Source organism: Amblyomma mixtum, chromosome 5, assembly GCF_055824585.1.
Source record: "Amblyomma mixtum isolate Tamu chromosome 5, ASM5582458v1, whole genome shotgun sequence".
In the NCBI taxonomy this organism is placed as follows: Eukaryota; Metazoa; Arthropoda; class Arachnida; order Ixodida; family Ixodidae; genus Amblyomma; species Amblyomma mixtum.
Window position 1 is genome coordinate 22,845,674 of NC_143016.1, and position 17,756 is coordinate 22,863,429.

At 45.8% G+C, this 17,756-nt stretch overlaps 1 protein-coding gene across 3 annotated transcripts in view; it reads right to left on the bottom strand.

Annotated features, from left to right (window-relative positions):
• The window catches only part of Impbeta11 (importin beta11), a 53,489-nt gene that overhangs the window by 14,043 nt on the left and 21,690 nt on the right, over positions 1-17,756 (bottom strand). For all 3 annotated transcript variants that reach the window (XM_089543632.1, XM_089543631.1, XM_089543633.1), the window contains exons 15-21: positions 17,700-17,740; positions 16,045-16,110; positions 15,485-15,640; positions 12,394-12,595; positions 11,250-11,329; positions 7,812-7,892; positions 5,227-5,322 (exon numbers count right to left, since the gene is read on the bottom strand). In XM_089543632.1, the coding sequence (XP_089399758.1) occupies positions 5,227-5,322; positions 7,812-7,892; positions 11,250-11,329; positions 12,394-12,595; positions 15,485-15,640; positions 16,045-16,110; positions 17,700-17,740 (722 nt within the window). The remainder of the gene's footprint in view (positions 1-5,226; positions 5,323-7,811; positions 7,893-11,249; positions 11,330-12,393; positions 12,596-15,484; positions 15,641-16,044; positions 16,111-17,699; positions 17,741-17,756) is intronic.

Here is a 17,756-nt window from a genome sequence, read left to right on the forward strand (position 1 = left end):
CGTCAAGTATGTGGCGAACTCCAAGGCGTGGATGACTCGGACAATATTTTCAGAGTGGTTAAAGGAATTTAACCAGGACGTCAAGCGGCAAGGCCGTCAAGTTTGCCTACTGCTGGATAATTGCTCGGCGCACCACGTCGAAGGCCTGCAGCTCTCGAACATCGAACTGCACTACTTCCCGGCCAACTGCACGTCCCTAATACAACCCCTTGACAAAGGGGTCATTAACAGTTTTAAATGCTGTTATCGACGCCGACTAATCCAGAAGATTCTTCTCGACATCCGGCTGGAACGGGAGATGAAGATTGATATTTATCAAGCAGTCGAGATGCTTGCTGCCTCCTGGCAAGAGGTCAGGGCAGAGGTTATTAGGAATTGCTTTTTAAAGGCCGGAATAGCAAAAAACGCACAGGCTGGTGCCGATGACGAGGAAGACGTTTCTACTCCGTCCGATGTGGCCGAAGCGTGGAACGAGCTACGCACTAACGGTAGTGTACCCGACGACGTTGAACTGGATGACTTTTTGTTTGCCGACAACGCCGCCGTGGCTACAGAGGAAATGACTGATGCAGCACTAGCTGAAAGCGTGCAAGATGATGGTGGTGATGGTGCTTGCGATGCAGATCCGTGTGACGTGCCTACTGCAAAGGAGGTGATGAACGCAATGGACGTTATGCGCCGTTTCGTCGGCTCGCGCAACGATGAAGGAGCTCTACACGATTTAGCTTCTTTGGAGCGGCGTGTTCTGCCTGCACTTGTGCCGAAGAAGCAGGCAGCAATTACGCAATTTTTCAGTGCAAAAAATATTTGAAGGGTGCCTTCACCGCCCGATCCGTGAAAAAAAAACTCCTCGCCCAACGCCGCCTCTCCTCCTCCCGTTCTCTCAAAGCTGCTTTGGCAGCTTTTTTTTTTTCAACGGTCCCTCTCGGGGCCACCAATCGCGCTTCGGCAGAGCATGCGGGCGCGATGCTTCCCGCTGCGTCTGACTCGAGTTCCTCTCTCTACACCAAGTCGCCTGTGCGCAGACACATGGTGCAGTCGTTTCGCGCCACGCACTTTCACGTGCGCGGCGACGTAAGAACAGTCGTGTCACGTCATAAAAACAATTGTGATAATGAGGTATAAACAGTGTTGTAGGCATAGTGTTGTGGGCTATTTGATTTCGTTTCTGCATCATTCGTACGAGCCTTCACGCGAAACCTGCATGTAACGAAAACCTGCATGTAACGAAAAATCGGGAGCTTTCTTCAACTTCGTTATATCCAGGTTTAACTGTATCCCATCACATGTTGGCCTCGCATAAGGCCTCTAAGTACCGTATTTACTCGCATAATAGGCGCACTTTTTTTTCCAGAAAATCCGGCTCAAAGTTATGGGTGCACCTATTACGTGGGGTAAAATTTCCGGAAATTTTTCGACTCGCAAAATTGAACATACCGCATAAACGCACTCCTGTACAGGCCGCACCCCGTTTTCCAGAAGAAAATATTTAAAAAAAGAGATCCGTGTAAGGGCCGCACCAAAACTTTCCACGACCCACGCGGGAATAGCCTTCGAAATGCACGTGCCGAGGCCTCCGCGATCAGCTCTGGCGGCGCACAACGGGCGCTTGATCGCGGAGGCCTCACACGCGCACAGGAGCTTCCAGACACCGCCCACGCAGGGCGCCCGAGGCCAAGCTCATCATCACCATCATTTTCCTCTCCGCCGCGAGCTTTCGCTATCTATATCGCCATCAGCATCACCAGCTCCAGTTTTTTTTTGTTGCTATCAAGTGCCCAGCGATCTGCTCCGGCGGCGGCGCGCGCCGTTAAAGCGCGCTTCGATCACGGAGGCTACGGTTATTTCATCGTGGTTTGTGGCTTTGCCGCCGAGCGTTGCTGTTTTAGCTCGATGGGCAAGCACCTTAACAGCTACACGGCTGGGAGTTTGCTTTCGAACACGGCAAGCGTGCGGCAGGTCGGAAATTCGACGTGGCCGAGAAGTGCGACAGTTGCGACTGCGGCGTGCCCAAATTTTCGTACGCGACTCCAAGCGCCGAGGTTTTCGCGGGCCTAAGTCGGGAACGTTTCCGGCTGGAGATGACGCTTTCCAAACAGACGTTTAAAGTGAGCATCCCTGAAAACTGTGTGCGGCTGCTCTACGCGATGTCGTTGTACGTGCTGTGGGTCCGCAGCAGCTGCGACGGCAGCAGCACTAGTGAGGACTAGTTGTCAGTTCAGCAAAAACTGTTAAAATAAAGATTGGGGAACGGAGGGCGGGGGGCGGTGAGGCGTCGGCTTGCAATCGTGTAAATACAGTATTGATCACAGTGCCAAGTTGGGGGTGCGCCTATTATGCGCGGAAATAAAAAAATACAAATTTTCGCGACCAAACTAGGGGTGCGCCTATTATGCGAGTGCGCCTATTATGCGAGTAAACACGGTACTTACATGTTGGCCTCGCATAAGGCCTCGAAGTACTTACTACAAACTTCTGGATACAATGAACAAATGCCTCATGAAGGTCATGTTCGTTATAAGTAGGCTCAACTGTACTGACTTAAGGCAACGCCACTTTATGAAAAATTGACTACATTGAGGTAAACTGCAAAAATTATGGTGGATTTGCGTAGTTTCGCCAAATGCGAATTAGGTACGCTAGCAGTTTACACTTCAGTTCCAGTGCTCAGATGCAGTGTGCTCTTCCCGAGCAACACTTAAATGAACTGCCACCTGCCACAGTGGGCATGTTGCCCATCACCCGGTGGACAGGTGAGCAGCCTGCCATAAAGCAGGCTTCAGACAGACAAACACATAACGGCTAAATGCGAAGAATGGCCATTAAAAGTGCTAACACACTTAAAAATTCATGACAGACGGAAACAACAAACCTAACGTTTTGCTAACAACAAACTGCATTTCACATCTTGTTACGAAAGCAAAGGCTGCCAGTCGTGGAGAAGTGCCAGTGTATGCTCCTTTTGCTGTTCTTTTCTAACACAGCAAGAAACCAGTTAAAGGTACATAGGCTTATAATAATGCTAAAACTCCAGCTTCAACAGTGAACCGATACAGAAGAGGCTAAAAGTAGGTTGGTTGGTTTATGGGGTTTAACGTCCCAAAGCGACTAAGGCTATGAGAGACGCCGCAGTGGAGGGCTCCGGAAATGTCGACCACCTGGGGTTCTTTAACGTGCACTGACATTACACAGTACACGGGCCTCTGGAATTTCTCCTCCAAAGAAATTCAACCGCCGCGGCCGGGATCGAACCCGCGTCTTTCGGGCCAGCAGCCTAGCACCATAACCGCTGAGCCACCGCGGCGGCTAGGCTAAAAGTAAGTTTCATGCTACATCTGTCAACTGCATCAATTTTTGTTACCAAGACATATTTCTGAGACACAGAGAATATCTTTTAGTCCTTGATATCTAACAACTACAGCAAGTACGATAACAGCACTATGATACTGCACCCCAAAGTCTAAAACATAGCTCTATTCATTTATTCCAGAGTACATAAACCCATGCAAAAGCATTTCATCAAATGCACAGCTGCGGACCGAAGTTTACAGGATATGCATTCGCAGAGGGGACATGCAACCCCACAAATTACCGTATTTACCCAATTCCAGTGCGCACCTTTTTTCGGGGAAAATACGTCTCAAAATCGCATGCGCGTTGGATTCGAGTGCAAACCGAAACTGCCCCATAGCTGCCCATCGTCATCGCCATTATACGATGTGGGAGCTCACTAACTGCTGGCAAACATGGGAGCACGTTTGCTCATCTAGCTCGTCGTTTTCTGCGTCGCAGGAGCCGTTTTCAACCGGTGTGGCGCTTGTCATTGGTCGCGTGCTCAGCAACCACGGACCACGTTCACGGCGACGGTATCCCGTGCACTGCCGCGGGCGGACGCCTCATCACTGCCGTTGCACGATCGAGATACGCGGCTCAAAGAATATGTTGATGAAAGAACGGTTGTCGGAAACGCGTCATTTCGGCGGTATAGTTCCAAAAATGATGAGAGTCCTTTCTGTTTTGCGGCCGATTCTCTGACAGAGATTACATCGTCTGCAGGCGGGGCACGCCGCGCCGCTGGCGAGGTCCTGCATCATGCCGATCTCACAGATAACAGCGCTCGTTTTTACGCTTGTTTTGGCCGTCGAACATCTTTATCTTTCGCTCAGATGTACTGACGAAGTCATGGATGCTCCGCAAGAAGCTTGAAGGATCCAAATGGTGCATCACCGTTGCCGCAGTTACGCCTAGCAGCAGACGAACCTCCCGTCACCGGAGCTCTCCGCTTGCGCTTGGGGCGTCTTCCTTTATAGTGATGCTTTGTCAGGAACTTGCGTGAATGAAAATCTCGTTTCTCAGTCATATCCATAGCAGAGAAAGGAGAAAAACCCAGGCAGAAGCGTTGGTTCACGTCTCGGTGGCGGCAGAACGAAGAAAGAGAGTCTGCGTCTGACCGTGCAGTGGAATGCCCGTAGCCAATCGAAGGGCTCCGATCGTACCACGTGATTTGAAGGGCCAGTCCCGATGCTCGACTCGAGCGGGAAGCAATCTTTTTTTTCCGTATTTTTATCAACATGGAGGAAGGAAAATTAGAATGCGCCACTGTCGAAGTGGCTTCTGGTAGAAGATGGGTAGGCCTACTTCCCCGCGAAAATTCAAGAGCGGGCGACGCCGTGGAGCGAAATGCCGCGTTCCCGGAATTCGGTCAAATTCGCACTTTCGCGAGCCACCGCGAGTGCTTTAATTGCATTTTTTACTAACTTCCCATTGATTATCGGCTTTGATTTTTTTATACATAAAAGAAGAGGCTTGGGGGAATACAAAACGCAAGAAAATACAAAATTGACTTTATCGAAAAAAATCGCAGTTTTTTCACCCGCACCTCTCCTTAAAATATAAAAACGGTTGCAAATTATTTTAATTCGTGGAAGACACATGCACGTTAGAAGTGGGGCTTGTAGTTTTTTTTTCATTACCAGTATCGGGCGCGCGCTAGAACCGGGGCTTAAAATTTTTTTTTTGGTGCCGTAAATTGGGTGCGCGTTGGAATCGGGGCGCGTTGGAATTGGGTAAATACGGTACCTAATGTTTCTCTACGATTCAGCAACCTGCAAACTTTTGTCCATGACTGTACGTGCATTACCATAACCAAACAACCCCAGCTTGAGACAGATTTCAACTATCCTTGGCTGGCCATTCACATCAGAGTAAGTAAAGGGAGAAACTCACCTCCCCTTCTAGGCATTCATCCAAAGCATGAACGAGTAGAGGGTAGAAGAGCTGAGGGCCCTGTTCGGGGAAGACCCTGATCACAAGTTCCACCATCTGGAAAACAAAGCAGAAGCGTGGCCCCTGTAGTATTTGCAGCACTTGTTGCGTTGTATGCATGCAATGCGATTCAGCTCCCAGACACGAGACACGTATGCAGGCAAAAGCAGATGGCTCATGCCCAGTCCATCTGGGAAACAGTTTAACTCTTTCGTTACCATAAAAAAAAAAGACTATTTTTGATAGACCTGAGACAAATTTTTCCCTGCAAAATATGTGAGGTGTAAAAAAACCGAAGTTTACATAAAAATGATTTAAATAGGACATGCTTTCTGAAGACATTTATTTCAACGCAAATACTTGGCATGAATATAGCCCAAAAAAAATCAGCAAAAACAAGAAAGTTTAAAATTAAGAAAAAATTGTACTGACAAGACAGTACCTCTTGGATAAAAAATATTTCAAAAATTCTGGAACGTATAAAATATTTTCAATTTGTTTATAAACTAGTCCCCAAGTGTTTTAATTAATGACAAAAAATTTGAGCTAGAAATTTTTTTCTGACACTACATGAAAAAAAAAAGGCTGATATAAATTTTTCATATCGAGCAAAAATTTTCAGTCAAATATGACATACCAAAATATAGCTCAACAAATGTACTTTCCGACACTGTCAATTTGTGCCGAAAATGTTTTTAAAGAAACTGAAAAAAAAAACTGCAGAAACACGAAATGTATACCTGCCATACCATATATGATGATATACTCACATAAAAATTATAAAAGGTAATAAAGTGAAACCTCATTATAGCAAAATGGCAGAAAATAAACCGTAAAATAGTTCAATATAGCCAAAACTCATATTACAAAATGCCTTAAAAATTCAGGCTGGAGAAGCAAAATTTAATCAGCAAGAGAACAGCAAACAAAAGACAAGCGGCAAATGTTAGTTATGTTGGCTCCTCTGCAAAGCACTGAAGCACACAGTGGTGGTAGGTCAAACACAAGCTAGAGTGGCCTCCTTGCATTCCAGCTGTGTTCCATAAAAAATCGGACGCTAGGATGATAGCTATCGCCATTGTCTCCACCTCTACTTCGTGACAGTCTACATGAGCAAAGGATGGTGGCTGGAAAGCTACAACAACCCACCATCTCGCTGGTTGGAAGGCACTATCTATGGGTGCAAGAGGCATGAACAGGTGCTGACCGCTTGGCTACAAGCTGTTCTCACCACTATATCTTATGTGGTCCAGTTGGCAAAAGCAAGACAAAGCTTGAACCACGGTGCTAACATTCCAGCGCAAGCTCCATTCTCCGCCAACAGAGCGAAGCCTAGAGGAAACTTTTCCCCTGAGCTCATCCTATCCAGCCTTGCTGGTGAGCAAGGTGAGTGACCTTGCTGGTGAGCCATACGACCTCCATTCCTTAGCATATTTGCGTTTGCCTTTTAGCGTTTCTCGCTGGCTGGCATTATTGTTGCTGTAGCAGTAAAGGCCATTTTGTGTCAACCCAGCCCGTGTTGTTCCTCCGTTCCCTCAGAGCTCAGCTCGCCGTGGTTGGCGTGTGCTCGGTAGCGGCGCACGATCACAAGGTGGAGTTGACAGTTTGAATTGTGAACCAAGGATAATTAGGGAAAACCTAGTTACTGCCAATTCCAACCCTACAGATGTCACTTCAAAAGAATTTCCCAAATATGTGACAGCAGCACAGAAATTGAAGGCAGCCTTTGCCACTTCCCTCAGCACCAAGTATCTCCTTAATTTTCTCTCGATTTGGGCCTCCAGGAGTTTCATCCCACATACCAGGGCATTGCCCGGACCCTGGTGTTTACGGCAGACTGTTCTCTGCCACATGCTTCTGTAGAACTGCAGCACTGGTGGCAGCGCAAGCGAGTACAGGTACTGGCACCCCTTTCTCATGGTCGTCCATGATGGCATAATGGTGGCAACAGAGCAGCCGTGAGAAGAGGCGGAAACCTTACTATCATGCTCTGCTGATGAGCATCACCCACATGCTGGACTAGGTTAACTTGATATGGCAGCACATTTTACCCATTGAGTATGTTAACTCACCATGCTCAAGGCATGGCTTAGGCCTATCTAAAATGTCACCTTGAAAACAACGCCCGATATACTTTTCATAAACCTATTGCGCTGTAAAATATAGTCAGCTGCATACATGAAGGACTTGCTTGGGATTATAGCAGGAACTTGTTGACAAGTTTTCGAAAAAATGCAGGAAACTAGTGTATTAACTGGGAAAACGCATCATCCAAGCCCACTAAGGTTTTGAAAAGTGCGACTGACAAAAGAGGAATGAGCTACAAGGTACTTGGGGCACTTTCACTGCCTAAAAATGCTCATTAAAACTTTTTGGTGCAAGGCCGATTAAGTTCCTTCAAGTTCTTGCAAAATTCTACCTGCATGTGTGTTGTTCATTGTGCGGAAAAACACATCCAGTCCATCGACAGCAAGGGCAGAAGTAGTTAACAAAATCAAGAACTGCTCCGCAATTGCTGAGCGACAGAAACAAAGTGCGAGGCTTACCCTCATGACAAAGAGCATGCCTTCACGGTTCAGATCATTCACAAGGTCTGTGGTTGCCTTCAGCAGCCTGTCGCCGTAGGTCTGGCAACAGCAGGAAGCCAAAAAGGAGTGATAAAAATGCACAGAGGCTCAATTCACTGCACTCATTCAAGAAAATGAGGTGGCAATACTAAGTGGCGTTTTCTACTTCTTCTAGCTTTCTATGCGGAAAACTAAAGGGGCTGGAAAAAAAGGTGAAGCTTACAGCTGAGCAGGTCCTAGACCGTCTACATTCTGATTTGATGCAACAACAGACACAAACAGATCAACAGAACTTTCCATTTGAAATAACAGTGTGGTTGAATTTCGACGACTTGAACACAAAGGGGAGCAAGAATATGTTTGGATCATGCAGGGTTTCAATTTTAAAGGCAACAATTTTAATGCACGTGATGTTGGCAAGACCCAATCATCAGTGAATAAACCACATGTTTGAATTAATAGGAGAGTCCAATGCTATATAAAGGTGACGGAAGGTAAAAAAGGCTCCCATTCAAATGCCATATGAATCAAACACATTTTCAGCCTCCTTTGAGTTCTAATTACCTTGAGTCAATTGCAATAAGGAAACACAGTACAGTGCAGAACACAGAAATACTAAAATGTATTACATATCAGGGAAAAAAGTGGAAGTTACAGCCTTTCGATAAAAGTTTAACCCCCGTATTCACAAATGTTCCTTTCCTTAAAGCGTTAAGTGGGCCTTCGGCAAGGACGGCCTAAGTTGAAACGTAAGATAAGGCTGAAGTCAGCCTCAAAAACCAACCTTACGCGATTTTAAGGGCGCCTTACGAAAAGGGGCTCCTATCCGAAAATGTTGGTGATATGGGAGCGAGGCTACTCGCGTTTTTATGTTGGAATCATCTGGAGATACACGTATAATTTATTCCTACTACAAAAAGTGAATAAAAATTTCTCCTAGCACGCTTGCAAGTAAGCATCAGAGATTTTAGGCAAACAGTTTTCCAATTTTGACATTTTTGCTTCTTTTGCAGGCCACCCTGTAGTGTAGCCGTCACAATAATGTGCTTGTTGATTTCACGTCGCCCGCCTCTTTTGCGAGTGTTTGCTTCTCGACGTCGGTTCGACAATCATGTTCGACAATCGAGTTACAATCCGGGAAACTGTCGGCTGGGACACGTTTACAAGGTCTCCGGACGCTGACCAATTCCGAAGCGCCCTCAGCTGCGGCATCGATGAAAAACAGTTAGGTTTAGCGACGACTACGGCAGCCAGGGAGAAACGTTTGCCGGGGGGCAGCGCAGTTCGTCGCTCGGCAGTTCGTCGCTCGGCGTGTCCGCGGGCGGCGTCGTTGCCGAAAGCTCGACTGTCTCGCTGATTGGTTCAGCGGCTTGCGTCTCGCAGTCGAAGGCTGGAAAATCAAGCAGCGAGCAACTTGCCTGCGCGTCGTCCGCCACTTCTTTCGTGAACGGTAGGGACAGACTCACTGGCTCTCCGAAGACCGCGGCCGCATACTCACGTGTTCACGGAGAGTGGACCATCCTGTACATACGCTTTGGTTTTGGTTTTACATTACGGCCTTCGTACTACCTCCTTTTTGTTTCGCCGAGACGGCGTCTGTCAACGCGAAGATCGCGCCTCGCGCAACTCCTGTCGCACTCGAACACGAAGCTAGCAGGGCGTCCGCTCCGGCGGCGCGCCTAGTTTCCGCGGCTCGCCGCTGCGGCGCTGGCATCGCGCTCCCAAGGGAGCACTGGCATTCCGATCGCAAAATGGGAGGTGGCAAATCTACACGCTCCGACGCGCTCCGTATGCGATCCGACGGAGCGGTCTCGGTCTGCCATTGGAATTCAGCATCACTGAAGTCGTCATCGTAGCACGCCGCCATGTTGAATTGTGGTAAGGAGCAGTTTAAGGTGCCTGGGTTGGCACCTTAAATGGCTCCCTTTACCTGAATTTTAAGTTGGGCTAAAGGGGACCGTTAAGGGTAAGGTCTGTTTCTGAAACGCATTAAGGAGCAGAAAAGTGAAGGGGCGCTAAAGATAAGGGCAAGTGTGGTTTGTGAATACGGGGGTAAGAGTACAAGTTCATAATTCATGCCTTTCCTTATCTCTCTCCAATAGGATTAACATTTGGTCAAATATTCAGAGGAATCCCCCAAGGTGGAGTAAATTTGTAAAACGGAGCCAATTACTCATTGGCATCCACCCAAGAGCAGCCATATGGCCACAAAGGAAAGTTATACCCCTGTCACACGGGCACTGTAAATGTACTTTGAACTAAAGCTCCATTACTCCAAGGGAGAACGCGCGCTGCCACACGGACGCGTCTAAGGACACCTAGTTCAAAGGAACTTTGAATCAAGGCAGCTCGAGTTTGCCCTTTGAGGCTGCAAGGGAGTACTCTCTCTCCCAGTAAGTTAACGCAAAAATAAATGGGGATAAGAAACGATCGATATTCTTTTCTTAAATTTGCTTCGTAAAATTATTGGTCTTTTAAAATATAAGGTTATTTGTTTTGTGGCGGTTTCACCACGCCATACTCTCGTCCCGGATTTAAAAGCGCCACGGTAACTACGACGCCATGTCGGCCATGTTGTTTGTTGTTTTCAGCAAGTACGGACAGTGGCGGACAGCAGCTACTAGTGATACATCTTGACGGAGATCGCCGAACACAAGGCATAGAGAAAAACGTGAACAGAATCGCAATGATCGCAAGGCCGAAGAAAACAGAGGAAAAGAAGCAAAAGGAAGAGCCGAAGAACCAAGCCGAGCTAGTTGAGCTCAGTGTGGCCAGCGCTGTGATGTTATGCTCTGTACTTGGCAGATCATGTCATTATTGCAGTTGAAATTGCGTTGATTGAGCATAATATTGATATAAAGCAAGTTTTTTTTATGAAAATACGTTACACTGCTATATTCTCATGTGCACTGAAGTCTGCAATTTTAATCCAGTTTTTCATCGATGGGGGCGCTAAAATCGTTTTCCAAAGGTCGTTCCGCGACCGTGTAGCACGGGCGAACTCCCTTGAAGTAGTGCTCCTTTGGTAGCGTAATGGAGCTTTAGTTCAAAGTACCTTTACAGTGCCCGTGTGACAGGGGTATTATACAGCTTCCACAGGAACTTCGTAGTTAAAGAAAAAAAATGCTAGCCGCCCTATTCACTAGCCACCCCGGTCAGCTCAGTCAGTAGAGTGTGTGCTCCGGTGAAGTGGTGGTCCCAGGTCTGAATGCTGGAGCAGTACAAACTGTTCTTTAACTACGAAGTTTTTGTGTAAGCTGTACAGCTTCCCTTTGTAGCCGCATATGGCTGCGCTTTGGTGGATGCTAATGAGTAATTTGCTCCCTTATTAAAGGCTTAAAATCTAGTTTCATAAATTTTGTAATAGTACATAATCAGTCAAAACTCAAGCAATGAAGTGACCAATCACTAACTCACCTGTAGGAACTCTTTAGGAAACAGCAGGATGTAGGCCTGGACCACTTGCAAGCACATCTTCATGTTTTCAGAACCAAGCTCTGGGAACAAGCAGCAGGACTTTGAAACTACCAGCACAGGGCACGGTCACCTTCTAATGCTTGGACACAAACACACATACCTCTGGTTGCATGCACGTCCATATGCTATGATTTCTAGTTTAAACGTGCCTTTTCTCTTGCAGAGTTCCCATATCATGCCAAAGAAACCCTTGCTCCTTTTGAGTAGGGTGCACGTCAGCATAATAGTGCCGCTATTTAGCACGAGGTTAAGCTGTTTGAAGCAAGCTACACCTCGATGACACTAGATGCCCAAGAGAAATTTTAAAGCATAGGCTTTTCACTTGAGATGACTGCAAGTATGTGCTGCACAGTCTTCTTTGTTTTCCACTTCTTTTACTTTTCAGCATCAGTGACCCAGTAACACTTTGAAAGATAATTTAGGACAGTATGAAAAAGACAGTACTAGTATAAGCAAAAAATGCTTAGTAACAGTACGAGTGCTGGTCTTGTTCAGCGCCCATCCTCTTAAAGTGTTCTCTGTTTGTCCTGTCTTTTCAAATTGTTTAAAAAGATCAAAGAGGATGACTCAACTTGCCCAAATCAGAATTTTAATTAAAACAACACTCTTCTTGCATCCATACCATGCTATAAGAAAGCCGGTGAGCGCCTGAGCATCGGAGAGGAGCACAGCGGCGGCTCAAACCAGAACATTACAAAAACATCCGCTACACTGAAATGCTATGGAGAAAGCAGGCCTTTGAGACCCACAGAGATCTAGAGAGCTCGAGATTGGGAGCGAAAATGTCTAATCCCTCTCACACCAAAGCTAGCGCTTAAACATTCACATTACACACTCGTAACAGTCCTGCGAGTATTTTTTTAACCTCACGCAAAAAAATCCACACCCGACCTATAGAGTTGGTGTTCATCATGTTCTTTTTCAACATGTAGAAAGTGCTTGTGAAGAGAAATTTCAGTCCATGGAATTCCCTGAACTCAATCAAACAGGCGAACTGCAGATTTGCATGATACCACCACAGGTCCTGCAGGAAATCCCACAAGCAGCTGTGGCCATGAAAAAAAAAGAGAGAGCATGCGCTCACCAAAAAGAGGAAAGAGGTACTGTGCCAGCTGCAGCAGTTCCACGGAAGTGGAGTGAGTGTTTGCCAGGAGTGCCCACCACAGGTCGAGGCAGTCCTCGAGCAGGTACACGTGTGGGGACTGGTGCACATCCACCCCAAACGCTACCACCGGCAGCAGGAAGGGATGCAGCCTCTCGGATTGTGCTCCCAGGCCGTTTACCACCTGCAGCAAGTGAACAACACGTCTAACTGTGAAAAGATGCCAGCCTACTTTGTCCGACAGCAGCTTCAAGCAAGCAATATTTACAATGGGTAGCTCGGTATGATAATGCATCACGGATAAAGTTGTCACCTGTTGTCGTCTCCACTGTACAAGCAATGCTGTTCATGACAGCACTGTTGTAACTCTGCACCTGCATTGCTTGAGAGCTCGGAAGGATGCTAAGGACAAATTTAAGTTGGCTTTTACGGCCAGAGTACCACATTCTAATCACAAAGAGACCACTTTCACCAAAAACAGACATTTCATAAGTGAAAAAAAAAAGGCCAAAACATGACATAAAGGTGTCACCATCACTGGCGGATTTCACGAGCAAAATACGTTTGTCGACACTGTTTTTTGGGCACGGATACCAGAGGCAACGTTACATTGCCGTTCACTCTTCAAAATGGTGGCCACCAGTCTCTTTCACTGCAGATGTCACAAGTGCAAATCAGGTGGCAAGAAAATTTTAAAAGACAAAAATTGATAGGGGCTTAACATAGTTAAACTGAGTAGACCTGCGAAAGCAGGTGTTCATTCTTCAATTGGAGGGGGCACTTAAACTCCGCCTTAAGGGTGTGGCATAATATCTTTAGTGGGTTAATGCCCATGTATGTGGAATTGGTAACTCCTACTTAAGATTCATAGATGGCAGCGAGTCCTCATATACCACTACCAGTGCTGTGGCACAGCAGTTAAGCGATGCGCCATTGCATTGGCAGCTGGCTGTTTCTATCCCGGCCACCCGTCGGGATTTTGCGACCCATGTTGCTGTTCCCGAGCAACCTCTCGCGCAGATGGCACGACACTCGTCCAAACTTACCCGAGTTACAACCCGAGTTACAACCCGAGCTTACCGAGTAGCTACCCGGGTTGCTAGGCGACGGCGACTCAAGGTCGTTTGGTAGCCGCACTGCCATAAGCATACACGACAAGCCGAACTGGGCTCCAGTAGTGTTGCTTTCGCAACAAAAGAAAAAGGAACAACTTAACTGCTACAGAGTATTAAGAGCCGAGGGCATCCTGTGCCAGGGTCACAAAACCTGACTAGTTCATTAGCTGATCCGAAGCTAGTCAGGCTCGCCACACTGGGGGAAAGGGATATCGGTAATGAGTGAACTAAATGGTAGCGGGGTAGGCAAATGGGAATTTTTCAAGTTCCGGGCAACTGGGGGATCAGACAGAGATGGCGGAGGAAAGAATAGGCAGGAGTAAAGAGTGTACTTGAGTGAATGTGCCAAAGAATGTGTAGTTGAGGCAGTGAGAGATGTGTCAGGAAAGGAAGGTTCTCAACATTGACACAGTGAATATTTATTTGCTGCTTGTAATGGAGAGTAGTGTCCCAAATTTCTCAGCGATAAATGTATCTTACGCTCTCAGGCAAATGTCAATATATCCAGGAAGAGCCAGCCTTTTATCATGTAGTGTCAGAAAAAGTTTTCAAATTATAATTTCAAATTTTTAATGGCCATTTTATAAACTAATGTGAAACATTTTGTATTCTCCAGAATGCTTTTAATATTTTGTCTCGAAGAGATAATATCTAGGGTGTACAATTTTTTCTTAATTTTCAGCTTTTTTTGTGCCGCAGATTTTTTTCGCAATATTCGCATCAAGTATTTGTGCTGAAATAAATGTTTTCAGAAAGCACATTTTATTGTCACCATTTTCATATATTTGCATTTCTTCACGCCTTGTATATTTTTCACACCTTGTACGAGCTAGCAGACATTCACAATAAGCCATTGAACCGTAATGGGCACTAAATGCATGAGGTTTAAGGCTAGGGTCCCATGCTTGTAGGGACATCAGCCATTTTTCCCATTGTTTGCACAATCGCTTGAGACCTCCTGCTTAAGATATAAAAACATGTTGTAGTTCACTGGAAAGAGAAATGTATTAACTAACGGTATGCATTCTTAACAGCAAAGTGTATAAAACAATATTTTTGTTTGACTTGCCTGCTTGCATGACGTTTTTTGGAAAAACTACTGAACCAAAGAGAAGGCTGCTTCTGCAGCGTTTAAATGAAATGTTAACCTCGGTAAATAGGGAGCTGTTTTTGCTTCAGTGGATAGTTATCTAGAACCGGCGCCCTGAAAAAGACCAAAATGACAAAAATTACCTATATTAAGAGGCTCAACAGCTTCCGGTCTAATTGATAAAAAGCAAACATATTTGGCACATTTGTGGATCATGCATATTCTGTTAAGTGCACACAATTTCTTTAAGCCCAGCTCAGTAGCTCAGTTTTTGTTGATCCCATCATAACGAGAATGCAATCCACAAAGGAGTGTACCCAGAACCGTGTTGGTGGCCACAAATAATTAATATTAAGGTACAGATGGTTTCCACAACACCTTCGGCAGTGAAGTGAGTTAAGCATGCCAAGCGAGGGCTGCTGCTAGGCTTTCATCAGTCAGGTTAGCTTCACCACATGACAGCGATGACGCACGCAAAATGAGTATGAGAGAAAAGACTGCGCTCAAGCACACACACTCATTCACCTTACCAACAGGTGTGCAAGGCCAAGCAGCCAACCGATCTCTGCATGCAGAAAGTGGTCGCGAGAGCGCTGTTAGCAGAAGCACCACTCACAGGGGCACAGCGCATCGTTTGATACCCAAACCCAATGTTCTGGTGAATGGGAGTTCAATAAACGCAAACAAGAATGCTAGATTTTTTGACTCTTTAGAAAGTAATTGGATATACCATCCGGGATCTGTATTAGAAAACTAATATTTGCTCCAGCAGAGATTGTTGTATTGCCTAATTCAATGCATTGAAGTTACTTAATGAAAGTAAGCTGACACTTTTCAAGCGGCAAGCCAAGAGAATGACCATGCAAACCTGGACGAGGGTGGTGACGATGGCACAGCGCAACATGTGGTGTTCGCCGCATGTCTCCCAGAGGAGGGGAAGGTACTGCACCAGGTCACCCGCATACGGCATTATCTGACTGCCAACCCGCTCGATGATGAACGACGTCACGTGCAGGATGCTGATCTGCACAAGAGATGGTGAAAGAGCGTTTACAGTGAGCAAAACATGCACTGCGCCAAACTGTTGCTTCATAATCATGATTTTCAATTAACAATTATGCATGGGTGAAAAGTCATGCAGATGCTTATAGAAGGCGTGTTCTTGGGTTCCGAGTATTTTACATAATGGGAAACTATTGCACTCATGCTACACTATTGTATCATTACACAAGAAATGAACAGCTTGATGACAAGAAAATTGCACATACAAAGAAAACATACAATGAAAACATCGTTCAGAGAGTAAGCATTCAGTTTATCAAGCTATGCATCTTTTCTAGCCATGAGGGATTTAAGGTTATTTACTACAACAACGATAACTGTTTAATAACAAGCAAGAAATGTGACGCAGTGCATGAAAAGTCTTACCTTTGTGTCACACTCTGTCACTTGCTGCAGCAGCTTGTATAAGAGTGACACATAGGACTCCAGGTACTGAAAGATTAGAAGAAAAAAAAAGCCCAGTCACACCTCTTCAAATCAACGAAGAGAATAGAAATTCAAAGCCTCTTGTTGTCCACGATTACTAAATGTTGCCAATAGCTGCTTGCCTCTGTGCTCATAAGTTGAATCGATCATTCTGGTTTCTACACAACATTTCTACTTATAGTTTTATGGATTGTGTCCCAATTAACTTGAGACAAGACACCTTTAGATACGCACGAGCACACCATAAACTGACACTAAAACATCCCATTTGTTGTTAGTCACTTCATTATACAGGATGTTTCACCTAGGATTTTACATAATTTTTAAAAACAGGCTTTTTGAGCTAGAAGAGCACTTTTTTCAGCACAGCATTGTTAGCGGTGTAGTACATCAGAATACAGCTAAGACATGCTAACTAGCAGGCTGACGACGTCTTGGTACGTTGACAATGCGTACACGCCGAGTGGTGTGTCTGCAAACATGGAGGCGCAGCGAACACTGGCTATACACAGCTCTTTTTCCTTGTCACAGTTGAGTGCCACTGCACACACTTTGTCCGAGGAGCACTTAGAAAGGCACTTGGAGGACTTCTGCTGCTCTGCCCTTGTAAATCGAGGTGCACAACGAAACCATGCAGGCATGAAGAAAGCATAACCGCGAAGCACCCCAAAACATGCCGAAACTCAGCTGACTACCCGTTGCACCACCAATTGCAGGTTTTCTTTGACTTCCAACATTCAGGTTGTCTTTTTTCTGTCTTTCTCGTGTGACAAAAATGCACTAGTGGTTTCAAAACAAGACTTACGTATACTTCAATATCGATCAAACACCTTCATGCACCTTTGAAAGCCTCAGAAATCTGTGGTGTCTTTTCTCCCATTTCATCATCACGCTTGTACTTGCAAGATTGGCCTCTGGCGGCGTTAAGTGTATTTTAGTTCTTGCTCATTTCTACCTTACAAGAGCTGTTTTCAGAAAGGGTGGTGTTTTTGTGTTTAGGAACTGGTATTCTATCGATACAAGCCAACTTCAATTTTTCCTCAATGCCCCGTAAAATTTCCACTTGAGTTAATGCTATGCCGGCACAGAAGAGCGCATGATCACAATAATAATGGGGCAGCATTAGCATGATGTGGGTGGGATTGAGGAAGGTGTTGGGGAGGGGGCAGTCGGAGCAGCCTATGGCTTGCGTCTTGGTTCACGGAAGCTTCATATTTTTGGTATGGGTTACGCGAGGTGTGGTGTAGACGAGTGCGAACGGACATGAAGAAAGCATGACTCCAGATCAAATACAAGCTAATATTATCACTTACAAGCGATACAGGAGAAATAGTGGAATTCATGATATTGCAAGCGGGTTTTTCGCAGCAAAGTGATTTTTTTGAAAAGCACGGATTCTTCGGATTGTTCGACTAATCAGACCATTTTTTAGGTCCCCCAGAGTCCGAAAAATCTGTGGCCATGTTTTTTTTGTATTTCAAATTCATCAAAATGAGGCCACCCTGTACGACAGTGGACCCTACCATAGCTAATGAGCTGCAGGTAGTGAAGAGAATGGTGAATAACTGGATGTCAGTCAAGAGTTGTGCACTTACAGGAAGAAACTGCTCCGTGTTGAACTCGAAGTCATCAACAGGTGGATATTCGAGTCA